We start from the raw sequence: 12,530 nt of genomic DNA, 5'->3' as shown, positions 1-12,530 counted from the left end.
TAACAGTCTTTGAATTTTGCCTAGAATGTTTATAATTTTTATTATTCCTGTCCTATGATTACTAATTTTGCAAGATTATTATTTTTAAAAATTTTATTAGATTATTTCTGTCATTTTGATCTTGATTTTTTATTCATCTCATCTATTTTTTGTTGTTATTGTTTGGTTTTTTCCTTTCCTGTTTGGTATCCTTCAAATGTTTATTTTACAGTAGTGGGGATTGAACCCAGGGCCTTGGCATGCTAGTAGGCAAATGTTCTACCACTCAGCTGTATCCTCATTCAAATGGTTTTTTTTTTAGTATTTTAATTTTTATTTTATTTTTAATTCATCTGTTGGCTTTTAAACAATATATATTTAAACTGTATATATAACTATATTCTTTCTGCTTTTTTTTTCTAGATAATTTTTCCAGAGATTACAATGTGTATGTTTTAACTTTTCACACTTTTTCAAAGTCAGTATTGAATTAATTTCTTTGGGTAGGATTATAGGAATGTTGAAAAAGTATAGCTACCCCCCCTACCCTTTCTCTGTACTACTTTAAGTAGTCATATGGCTTTTAAAGAAATTAGTAATAATATGTATAAGTCCACATATTTTATAATTTCTGATACACTTTACTTCCTATGAATCCACATTGTCATCTGATGTCCTTTTCTTTCAGCCTGAAGAACTTTTATTAGCATTTCTTATAGTCTGCAGGTCTGCTGGAGATAGTCTCTCAGGTTTTATATGAAAATGTCTTTATTTCATCTTTATCTTATTTTATTAACATGAAACTTATGTAACATAAAGTCAGCCATCTTATTAATTATAAATTTATTTACTTATTGTAGTGCAGGAAATCAAGCCTGTGTCTTTAGACATGCTAGGCAAGTGCAGTACTTGGTTTTCTTTTCTTTTTCTTCTCAGTACCAGGAGTCGAACGCCAGACCTCATGTTTGCCAGACAGGCGCAATTCCACTGAGCTGTACTTTCGGCCCCAGCAAGCACACTACTACTAAGCTCTATTACCAACCCAAAGTTAGGCATTTTAAAGTGAACAATTCAGAGTTAGTGTATTTACAGTGTTGTGAAGCTGTCGTTTCATTCTAGTTCCAAAACATTTTTTTTTACCCCAAAAGAAGATCTTATGTTCAGTAAGCATTTACTTTACCCCCCATTCCCTTCTCTCTCATGGAATTGCTTTCTGAGTTATAGACTTATGTGTTGTAGATATTTTATAGAAATGGAATCATAAATGTGACATTTTTTCTTTTTTTAAGACAGAGTCTCACTGTGTAGGCCAGGCTGACCTTAAACTCTTGATTTTCTTGCTTCAGCCCCCCAAGTGCAAGGACTGGGATTATACAGGCATGTACCACAATGCCCAGCCAATATAACACCTACTGCATCTGGTCTCTTAGCATAATGCTTTTTGAGATTCTTCCATGTTGTTGCACATATCAGTACTTTCTTTACTTTTCTTTTTTTGTGGCAGGGTGGTTGCTTTTTGAGACAGAGTCTCACTCTGTAACCCAGGCTGGCCTTGAACCCTTCTGCCAGGTCCTCCTGCCTCAGCTTCCCAAGTGCTGGGATTATAGGTGTGTGCCACCATGCCTAGCTACTTTATTTCTTTTTATGGCTGAATAATACTCTGTTGTATGAACTTGACATTTTAATTATTTAAAATGATTATTTATTTATTTATTTATTTATTTATTTTTGAGACAGGGTCTCGCCATGTAGTTTAGGCTAGCTTTGAACTCACTATGTCACCCAGGCTGGCCTTGAACTCGCAGTGATCCTTCTGCCTTGGCTTCCTGAGTGCTGGGATTATAGGCACGTGCTGTTTTTTTTTTTCCTAGCATTTTGACAGTGTCATTCCATTGTCTTTCAGTTTTTTTTCTTCTGTGAAGTCAGATACTGATCCTGCCACCTTTCCTTCTTTCTTTATAATGTGCTGTTTCCTTGTTGCTTTTAAGAGCACTGCTTTATCTTTGACTTTCAGAAGTTTCACCATAATGTTATAAGATGTAGTTTTCTTTTGAAATATCTGCTTGGTGAGGTTCATTGGCTTTTTTACATGTTAATATTTCTTTTTTTAACCACACTTGCGATTTTTTTCCCCCACTCTTCAAATATTTTTATTTCCCTTTTTCTCTTTCCTTTTCATCTGGGCCTCCAATTACTTGTTTTATATTTTGTTTGGTTTTTTGAGACAGGGTCTTGCTGTATTCAAGTTGGCCTTGAACTCACTAGCTTAGGTTGTTTTTGAACTCAAAGCAATCCTGCCTCAGCTTCCCAAGTGCTGGGGTTATAGGCATGCACCACTATGCCTACCTCCAGTTACTTATACATGGGACTGTTTTATAGGACTTTAAGTCTTTATTTTTCCTTCTTTTTTCCCCTTCTTTTTGGATGGTTCATTTAGTTTATCTTTAAATTCATCTATTGTTTTGAGACAAGATCTCAGTATGGATTCTAGGCTGGTTTTGAACTCACTATGTAACCTAGACTGACCTCGAACTCCCTGTGATTCTCCTGCTTCAGTCTTCCAAATGCTGGGATTATGGGCATGTGCCACCACATCTGGTTTAAGTTTACCCCTTCCTTTCCTTTCTTGCTTTCTCCTTGTCCCTTTCTCTTTCTCTTCTGTCTGTCTCTGTCTCTGTCTGTCTCTGTCTCTGTGTCTGTCTGTCTCTGTCTCTGTGTCTGTCTGTCTCTTTCTTTCTTTCTTGCAGTTCTAGGATTGAAGCCAAGGCTTCTGCACTGAGCTATATCCCAGTCATTTTTTAAAAACCTATTGTTTTGAGACAGAGTCTTTCTAAGTTGCTAAGTTGCCCAGTCTGAGCTCAAATTTGTGATGCTCCTTCCTCAGCCTTCTGGGATTATAATTATGCACTATCATGCCCAGCCTCACTGATTCATTCTTTTGCTGTCTCCAGTCTGCTGTTTGCCTGTTTAATGTATTTTCTGTTTGGTTCCTTTATGGTTTCCATTTCTCTATTGAGAATCTCTAGTTGGTTACTCATTAAGGCAATAATTTTCCTTTAATTCTTTGAACATACTTGCAATAACATTACTGAAATCTTTGGCACAACTGATGTCTAGGCCCACTTAAAAACCTATGTTCCATTTCTTTGTGGTAGAGTCCCTCATTTTTTGCATGTCTTTAATGGTTTAAAGTTAGACTTGAAAATTACATTTTAGCAACTCTGGGTTCAGTTGTATTCTTCTGAAGATGATGATGAGGGTCTTGGTCAGCAGGTATTTAATTTGCTTGGATTCTAATGCAAACTGTTGTCCTTCATTTGTGAAGCAGTTGATTTCTGCCCAGGTTTGTTTGTTTTAAAAGCTTCTAGCTGCTGCTTTGTAATTGGCTTCTTGGAGTCTTTCCTGTACCTGTATAGGTTAATGATCAGTCATGACTTTGAGTACAGTTAGTACTCAGATATTTTTCATTAAAAATTCTAGGGGTTTTGCCAGGCCCAAGATTTGTCTAAGGATACCTCAAACTAGGAGACTTAAGTATTGTGCTACCATAATCTGAAAATATATTTAGGTTAAAAATGCTTAATCCATTTAGGTTGAGCATCCTTAATCTGAAAATCTGAACCATTCTGAGTACGGATATAACTCTATAACTGGAAAGTTCTATACCATGAAACTTTGTTTCATGCACAAAATTATGAAAGTACATAAAATTACCTATAGGCTATATGTAAAGTGAACATGAGGGATTAGGGGTTAGCTCAGGGGGTTAGTATGTGCTTAGCTCATATGAGGTCCTGAAATTAATCCCCAGCATCCCTTCCCCCCAGAAAAGTATATACAAAGCATAAATAATCATGTTGCTTAGAGATGGGTCCCGTCCTCAGTGCTACTCATGTAGATGCAAATATTCCAAAGTCTGCCAATCTAAAACCCAAGCTCATTTCTGACAAGGGTTACGCAGCCTATAGACAGGTTGAGGAATTCACTTAGCACAAAACAGCAACTTTACCAGTCTTACTCAGCACAGTTACCTTTTTTAGAGGACACCTCACTAAGTTCTACCTGCCTTTTTTGTTTGTCCCCTCAGTTTCTCCTAGGCACTAATAATGTAGCAGCCAAGCAGGGATTTGTGCAGTTTTTGTTCAGGTTTTGCTATCATATTTTGTGTGTCTAAACTTTCAGGATTTTCTCTTTAAATATCCAAATGCTCTTTTGGCCATGATTTCTGTCTTCTATCATCTCCATCCGTGCGACTAGTTTTATGCTGTTGGAGCTGCTGTGTTTGGGGACTTTGCAGCTGCTGGTTTTCGTATATAAATGTTCCTGTTTCCTGTATGCTTTTGGTTACTTTGCAGTGCCTTCAAATAGTTACGTCTGTATGTTATCTATATTTTATAATAATTTGCATGATGATTTGTCTTAAATTCCTTCTGTACTACATACATGTTTTTTAGTGAATGTTTTCTCTTAGAGATTAACTTTTACAGGTTAAAAATGAAATGTTCGGATTTGGTTCAAAATATAGGGGAGTGAGTGGGGGAAATAGATACAATATTGGCTATGAATTTATAATATTTGAGTCTGACTAATGAACATCTAGCCATTCATTATATTTTCTTCATTTTCAAATATTTTGAAATTCTCCATAATAAAGATTTAAAGCTGGGCATGGTGGCACATGCCTATAGTCCCAGCACTTGGGAGGCTGAAGTAGGTAGATTACTGTGAGTTCAAGGCCAGCCTGGGACAGAGCAAGACCCTATCTCAAAAAAACAAAAAAAAAACTGAGGTTGAGCTTTTTTTTTTTTGGTATTGGGAATCGAACTCAGGACCTTACACTTGCCAGGCAGGTGCTTGTGCCACTGAGCTATATCCCCAGCCTTGAGCATTCCTGTTCAGAAGTCAGAAATGCTTCCAAATCTGAAAGGTGAGCAGTGATACAACACTCAAAGTTTTGGAGCATTTCAGATTTCAGATTTTCAGGGTAGGGGTGCTCAACTGGTAAAGTCTTATGCAAATATTCCAAACACTGAAAAACTCTGAAATCTGAAACACTTTTGGTTCTAACCATTTTGAACCTGTTTAATGTGTTACACTGTTAAGGACTTTTACTCAGAAAGTGTTGAGAAATTAAACAGGATCTAAATAACTGGAAGGACATACCATGTTAATGGATCAAGAGATAGATTTATTTATTTATTTTATTTATTTATGAATGAATGAATGAATAAGACAGGGTCTCACTATATAGTGTAGGCTGGCCTTGAGCTCTCTGTGTAGCCCAGGCTGGCCTCAAACTCACATCAGTCCTCCTCCCTCAGCCTCCTGAGTAGCTGAGACCATAGGCCTGCCTTACTGTGCCCCACTCTATTTTCTTTCTTTGTTTTTTTGAGACAGGATCTTGCTGTGTTCAGGCTGGCCTTGAGCTCACTCTGTAGCCCAGGCTGGTCTCGAACTCGGAACAGTCTTCCCGAGTGCTAGGATTATAGGCCTGTGCCACCATGCCCGGCCCTGACTCTATTTTCTTTTTTGTGTTTTTAAATTACCTTTATTGTGGTCTAATTTTCAAATGCTGTTTTTGAATTTCAGAAACTATCAGCAAGAGAATAGATTATTATTTTGGTACCAGGAATTGAGCTCAGGACCTTGCACTTGCCAGGCAGGTGCTGAGCTGCTGAGCTATATATATCCCTGTAGCCCCAAGAGATTAGATTTTAAGAGTGTAGATAATAACTGCATTTTTAAAGCTTTTAAGAATATTATTAAGTACATGCTTGTGGTACATAATGATTATATTCATTGTGGGGAGTTGGTACATGTGCATAATGCATCTCAATTCTCTTTATTTCCCCTCCCCCTCACACTAAATTTTTCATAGCTCTTTGTAGTTTGTTATACTTCCACATTTCTGAAGAAATTTACATATTTATTGTAGATGTGTTCATTATTGCTGAAAATTTTAATAATGTTTCTACCATAGGAGATCTCTTAGACTCTCTGCTCAGAAGGATTTGAAGAAGAAAGACAAACACCATGTTCCCATGAAAGCAAAGAGATGTGCCACTTCTATAATCAGTGACATTCCGCCTTCTAAAAAAATGAGAGTGTAAGTAGACACAACTTTTTTTTTTGGTGGTGGGGAGGCAGGGTTTCATTGTGTAGCCTAGGCTGGCCTTGAGCTCAGGCCAATACTTTTGCCGAAGCCTCCCAAGTGCTCAGATTACAGGGTACACCACTTCTTCCAGCTAATCGACACACTTCTTATTGCCAAGGACAGATATACTGTGCTTTGTATACCACCTGTAAGTTAAATTTCTTTCCGGAATTAAAATTTTTGAGTGAACTGAGTAGAATTACAAGTGGGTACATCTTCAGTCTGGTGCACCTGAGGCTCGGGAAACTCCTTAAGCTGTGACCACAATGAGTGGAATTATTACCTGTGTCGTGGAGGGTGACTCACTTTAGTTAACATAGCCCAGTTTACTTTTGTGGCTAAGGACAAGCCAATATATGGCATTTTTTTCCTATTTTTATCAGTTAGGAATTCTTTGTGGCAAATAGTATTCAACTAGAGTGTTTAAATAATAGTGACTTGTTTTGCTTCATAGAAGTTTACACATAGTTTACTGCTTGCTTTGGTTCAGTTGCTGAATGATGTCAAGCTGTCATCTGTGATACTTAGTTTTTTGTTTTTGTTTTTGTTTTTTTAAATACTTGTTGCTCAAGATAGCTGCTCTATTGCTTTTCTTAGTTGTTTCCTTTGGCTTGTTTTGTTTTGTTTTGTTTTGTTTTGTTTGAGACAGGATCTTGCTATGTAGTCCAGGCTGGCCTTGAACTCACTATGTAGCCCAGGCTGGCCTCCAGCTCATGTCTCTCCTCCTGTCTCAGCACCCCAAATGGTGGGATTATAGGCATGTGCCACCATGCCTGGCTTTGTTTGACTTCTGATTCACTGTCACAAGATAACTGCTCTATCTATAGGCAGAGCATCCATATTCAAGAGAAAAATGAGTGTCTGATGAAGAAAGTGTAGCATTCACATCAAGAAAGTGAAATCACTGGCTATGGTAGTGTACCTCTGTAATCCCAGCACCTAGAAGGCTGAGATAGGAGGATCACTGTGAGTTCGAGGCCAGCCTGGGCTACGTAGTGAGGCCCTGTCTCAAAAAAAAGTGAAATCTTTCTCAAAAGCACTTAAATTACATCTTAGTTGCTCAAGCTGTCCTTTGGGCTCCCCAGTGGCAGTAGAGACTGTCAGAATAAGTACAGTACTTACTTGTAGCTTGGTATATTGCTGCTCTTCCTAATAAGAATGAGATGGAATGGATAACAGGAAGTAACTACTGTCTGCTGTTTTCTTCCTTTTTTGTACTGGAAGTCGAACCCATGACCTCATGCTTGCCAGGCAGATGCTGTGCTGCTGAGCTAAATCCCTGGTCACTGTTTTGTTCTTTGATGATGAGCAGATAGAATCGTTTCTCACCACTGGCCAGTGCTTACCTTGACCTCTGTTGACTTTCTCACAGTTTACTCACTGGAGACATTGCTATCCAGGAATCTGCAGCTTGCAGCCTGCATGTCAAACATGCCTATGTTATAATAAAAAGTGTATTTTTATAAAGGAAGTTTGTTTAAACTTAATGTACATTAACAATATTTTTGTGTACAACCCAAGATAATTCTTCCTCACCTAATGTAGCCTAAGCAAGCTATGCATGTCTAAACCATGGGCCTCATTTGGACATGGTTCGTGTAATGATCTAATGGTATTATTGGAAACAATTTGTGATTAGAGTATGTTTATTATCCTAAAAATGAGAATATCTGAGCCATATTGGCAGATTTGGGGAGGAAGGGTAATGTGAAATATGCATTACGGAATTGAGTGTATATTTTTTGACCTTTTAAACTCAAGTTCTCAAAACAGAAAAAAGCCAGAGGAAGAGGAAAAGGGCAATGATGCTCAAGATACTTCCAAAAAGAATAAATGTTCCCCAGAGAAAGCCAAGGGCAGATGTACTGTGCCTCATGTACCAATTATAAAGTAAGTTTTCTTTCCCAGGTTAAACTAAGAGTGAACAGAGTACAATTACAATTATGAGTGGGTACATTTGCAGTCACATTAGTGTACCTGAAACTTGGGGAAATCCCTAATGCTGTGTTCATGATAGGTGAACTGCTACCAGTATTCTAGGTGCTGCTGAAACCCTAAATAATGCGAAAATACATTATTTAAATATAAAAGGAAAAGTTAATGAAGGTTCTTCTATCTAAATTGAAGTTTATGTTTTTTTAAACTTTCTGATATTTTCACATTTTAAAAAGCTCCCTTTGGCCTTTACTTATATATACATATTTCCACAATTAGTTAATGAACAATGTTTGATTCTGCTTAGTCACTTGGCAGAAGATGTCTGTTTTCCTGTACTGCTGCATATCTTTATGTTTGTACTTTTTTGGCATTTTAATATTTTATCAAAATTGTATTTAATCATTTTCAATTGTAGTGTAGTTCCTGGTTTTTCATCATAATCAGTGATTATACAGTAATCAATGAACCAGCTTTATTGGCAAAGCCATTTCTTTGAGGAATCTCCTTAGGATAAAGAGATTCTTTGATCAAAGTGTCTCATGATTTTGTGGGTGTGATATTGTTGCTACTTTAATTTCTGAAATTAAAGTACAAATTTATACTGCTGTTGGCTTTGAATGAGTATTTCCTACCATCTGTCTGAGGCAGGGACTCACTGTGTACTTCAGCCTGGCCTTGAACTCATGGCAGTCCACCTGCCTCAGCTTCCTGAGTGCTGGAATTATAGGTGTGCACCACCATGCCTGCTGGTTTTTTTTTTTTTTTTCTCTTTCTTTTTCTTTTTCTTTAACTTTTTTTTGGTATTTGGTTTTTTGAGACAGTCCTGTTTAGCCTTGAATTTGCTATGTAACCCAGGCTTGTGATCCTGCCAAAACCTCCTGAGAGCTAGAATTACAGGCATATGCCACCACACCCTACAAAGGTTTTTAATTTTTTTCTCCTGGTACTGGGGATTGAACCTGTGTTAAGCAAGCAGATTCTCACCAAGCCATACACCCAGTCCTTTTTAAAACTGGTACAATATTGATGGCATCAAATTAGTTTTTAAATTTTATAAATTGACACTTATTGTATATTTTTATGTGATACAGAGTAATGTTATGACTTTTAACAACAATATAGAATAATTAAATGAAGGTAGTATGTCTAGCATTACCAATACTCAACATTTTTTATGGAGGGAACAACTGAAATTCGCTCTTAGTAATTTTGAAATTTGCAATACAGTGTTATTACTATATTACTATGCTGTGTAATAGATCTTAAATAAACACTTAAGATTCTTTTGTCTGACTTTTTCATAGCCTTTTAACTATCGTCTCTTTTTTCTTTCTATCCCCAGCATCAAATTATTTTAAGACTTATTTGCTGACTTATTGTATTACTGTTACTGTTATTGTAAACATCTGCATATTTCCTTTTAGTGAATTGTCTCTTTTCTTTAAGTGGTCTTAGTGATATTCTTACTACTAAGAATGGCCACTGTGTGTTGAATTTAAACATAGTCAACCACTTCAGAACCACCTGATTTAATAGTCATAAATATTCGGTAAGCATGAATTTTCTGTGCTTTAACTTTCAGTGGAGAAAATAGGCTAAGACAGATTAAATAGTTTTCTCAAGTCTGTATAGACCAAAAAAAAAAAAAAAAAGGCAGAATTGGCATTTGACTTCTAAGTCTGTCTTGTGTTCTACCTTGTTTGCACTACTTCCATATTTCCAGTAAATATTTTCCCCATTCTTTTGTTACTCACCATTCTTACTGTTTTGGAGTGCTGGGGATCAAACCTAGGAACTTGTGCTTGCTAATCAAGCACTCTACCAGGGAACTACCCCAGCTTTATTTTTCTTCCTCCTCTCCTCATCTCCCCCCCCACCCCTCCTTCTGCCTATCCCTGCATTTCCTTACCCCTCCCCTTGTCTTCTCTTCCCATTCCCTTTTTTTCTTTCATCCTTTCTTCCTTTTGTACTGGAGATTTAACTCGAGGCCTTTACACTGAGCTGTATTCCCAGCGTCTTCTTTTTTATTTTTTGGTAGTGGGAATCGAACTTAGGACCTCGTGCTTGCCAGGCAGGCACTGTGCCACTGAGCTATACTCCAGGTCCATCTTCTCCTACTTTTAAATTTTTATTTTTATTTTTTATTTTTTGGTGCCAGGAATTGAACTCAGGGCCTTGTGCTTGCCAGGCAGGTGCTTGTGCCACTGAGCTATATCTCCGGCCCCTAAATTTTTATTTTTTATTTTGAGACAGAATCTCCTGAGTGTATACATTTTTCAGGCTGGGCTTGAAATTTGCAGTTCTCCTGCCTTAGCCTCTCAGAGTGCTAGGGGTTATAGGCCTATGCCACCATGCCAATTTTTACTGTTTCTTTTAAATTAGATTTTTTTAAAAATTAGATTTTTCATGTGTAATAAAAACTAAATCATTACATAATGAGATTGTGGATCTTTGGAGTATCTTTTACAGTCTGTTTTAGCTATTTTTAAAAGTTTTCATTATTTTGGTATAAAATATTTGGTATGCGTGTTGATTTTACATTTGTTTATAGTGTTATTAAGCAGTATTGTTCATTAGATAATACTTTTTGGGTTTTGTTTTGTTTTGTTTTGATGGTTATTTTGTCATAGATTAAAAACATAGTCTGTAGAATGCCTTTAGATTCTCTTGAATCATTGAATCCCTTTCTTCTCTCCAATTTGTTTTACTGATTTGCCCTTTAGGCAAAAGGTTCTCAAAAGTACTGAGGAGCAGGAGTTGGAGAAGAGCATGAAAATGCAGCAAGAGGTGGCAGCAATGCGGAGAAAGAACGAAGAGTTCAAGAAACTTGCTCTTGCAGGAGCAGGTCAGCGGGGCTCTGCTGAGCATTTTATGAGGGTGCTTCGTATAATCTCGGGGTTTCTTGGTTCTCTGCAAGAGGAATTTCTCAGTAGTCAGCAGAAAAATAATTGCTTACTTAAAAGACTGGATATGGGTCTCCTTTATATCCCAGCGATTATTCCCATTTTACCTACATTGGCCCTTACAGCATGTTATTCTTCCTCTTTTTACCAGAAAAAGAAGGAACTAGATGGGATGGAACAGAAGATAAACCAACTTATTGTTGTTATCTATTCTCTTTTATTCTAAAGACAGGAAAGGAGGGCTGATTCCAGCCAGTTGCACTGAGAAGTATGCCTGAGGGGAGGGGTCGCAGTTCTCTTTTTACTCTGGCATAGGGTTATTGACAGAGTCAAAGGTATAAAGTCCTTCTTAATGGGTTGAAAAGCACCCCTGGAGATGATAGGATTTCATTTTCCTTTTAGAGATGCTGAGTTAAGGTTTCTTTTAAAGTAATTACATAAGGGCTAGCAGTGTAGCACAGTGGTAGAGTGCTTGACTAGCATGTGTGAGGCCCTGGGTTTGATCTCTAGTACCACACACACAGTCAGTCTAGAGCTTTTCCTGTCAGAGGTATCCCACTGACTCCAAACCTGCGACTACATCTGGGAAATGGGATTCATCTTCCCTGTTGTATCTCTTTTATTTGCATCTGACTATAGGGCTTCAAACCTAAAAAGAGCCAATGAATATGTCACATGTGTTAGAATCTCAGAGGACTCCTTTGGGTTACATATAGGTAGGTAGTGAACAGTTAGAACCATGGTAGTTGAAATAGTGAAAGGATAGAGTAAAAAATGGGATTTATTGATATTCTCTATTCCCATCCCCCTGCTTTTTTGAGACATGGTCTTGCTGTGTAGTTCAGCCTGGCCTTAAACTCATTGTGTACCCCATACTGGCCTTGTACTTGTGGTGGTTCTCCTGCCTTAGCCTAAGTGCTGGGATTACGGGTGTGCGCCCCCATACCTGGTGCTGATGTTCTCTATTCTTAATGTTTTCTTTATGTCTCTTTTTGTTCCTCAGGGCAACCAGTGAAGAAATCAGTGAGCCAGGTAACCAAAGCAGTTGACTTTCACTTCTGCACAGATGAGCGAATCAAACAACATCCTAAGAACCAAGAGGAGTATAAGGAAGTAAACTTTACAGCTGAACTGCGAAAGCATCCCCCATCTCCTGTAAGTTGATAGGGTAGATGAATATTGTTGTTGCTAATTCAGATTTCAGGTATGGCAGTTGTGGTTACTAATTACAGTATAGTTTAGTTGAAAGAAACATATTTTTTTTTAAGAGTAGGAGGAATTTGAGAGAAAGCTTTTGCCTGAGAGGGACAGAAGAGGGTCCACAAAGTGGGTTGCTAAGAAGCATATGGTTTGTTTGTTTTGTCTTTTTGAGAGAGGGTTTCACTGTACAGTTTAAGTTGGCCATGAGCTCACTTTTTTTTTTTCCAATTTTAAAGAGTAAAAGAAGGATAACATAATAATGGGGGGGCTTACCAAATTACAGACAAAGTGGTAGGAAATTATCAATGGTTATTGTTTTACATATTGTTATCTACAAAATAGTTTCTCAGGAAAAC

At 37.4% G+C, this 12,530-nt stretch overlaps 1 protein-coding gene and 1 long non-coding RNA gene across 12 annotated transcripts in view; one reads left to right on the top strand and one right to left on the bottom strand.

Moving 5' to 3' along the window:
* The window catches only part of LOC106148484, a 34,404-nt gene extending 22,398 nt beyond the window's left edge, over nt 1-12,006 (bottom strand). For both annotated transcript variants that reach the window (XR_001233976.1, XR_001233975.1), the window contains exons 1-2: nt 11,921-12,006; nt 7,480-7,551 (exon numbers count right to left, since the gene is read on the bottom strand). This is a non-coding gene — a long non-coding RNA (uncharacterized LOC106148484). The remainder of the gene's footprint in view (nt 1-7,479; nt 7,552-11,920) is intronic.
* Nucleotides 1-12,530, top strand: part of Tpx2 (TPX2, microtubule-associated) — a 63,230-nt gene that overhangs the window by 28,465 nt on the left and 22,235 nt on the right. For 8 of the 10 annotated variants that reach the window (XM_005384888.2, XM_013514186.1, XM_013514187.1 and 5 more), the window contains 4 exons: nt 5,960-6,085; nt 7,895-8,023; nt 10,795-10,916; nt 11,978-12,129. In XM_005384888.2, coding sequence (XP_005384945.1) covers nt 5,960-6,085; nt 7,895-8,023; nt 10,795-10,916; nt 11,978-12,129 — 529 coding nt within the window. The remainder of the gene's footprint in view (nt 1-5,959; nt 6,086-7,894; nt 8,024-10,794; nt 10,917-11,977; nt 12,130-12,530) is intronic. The other 2 variants (XM_005384891.2, XM_013514190.1) reach the window with 2 other exon arrangements.

The sequence above is a fragment of the Chinchilla lanigera genome, unplaced genomic scaffold, assembly GCF_000276665.1.
Source record: "Chinchilla lanigera isolate Chin_1 unplaced genomic scaffold, ChiLan1.0 scaffold00021, whole genome shotgun sequence".
NCBI lineage: Eukaryota > Metazoa > Chordata > Mammalia > Rodentia > Chinchillidae > Chinchilla > Chinchilla lanigera.
This window is presented reverse-complemented; position numbering and strand designations above follow the sequence as displayed.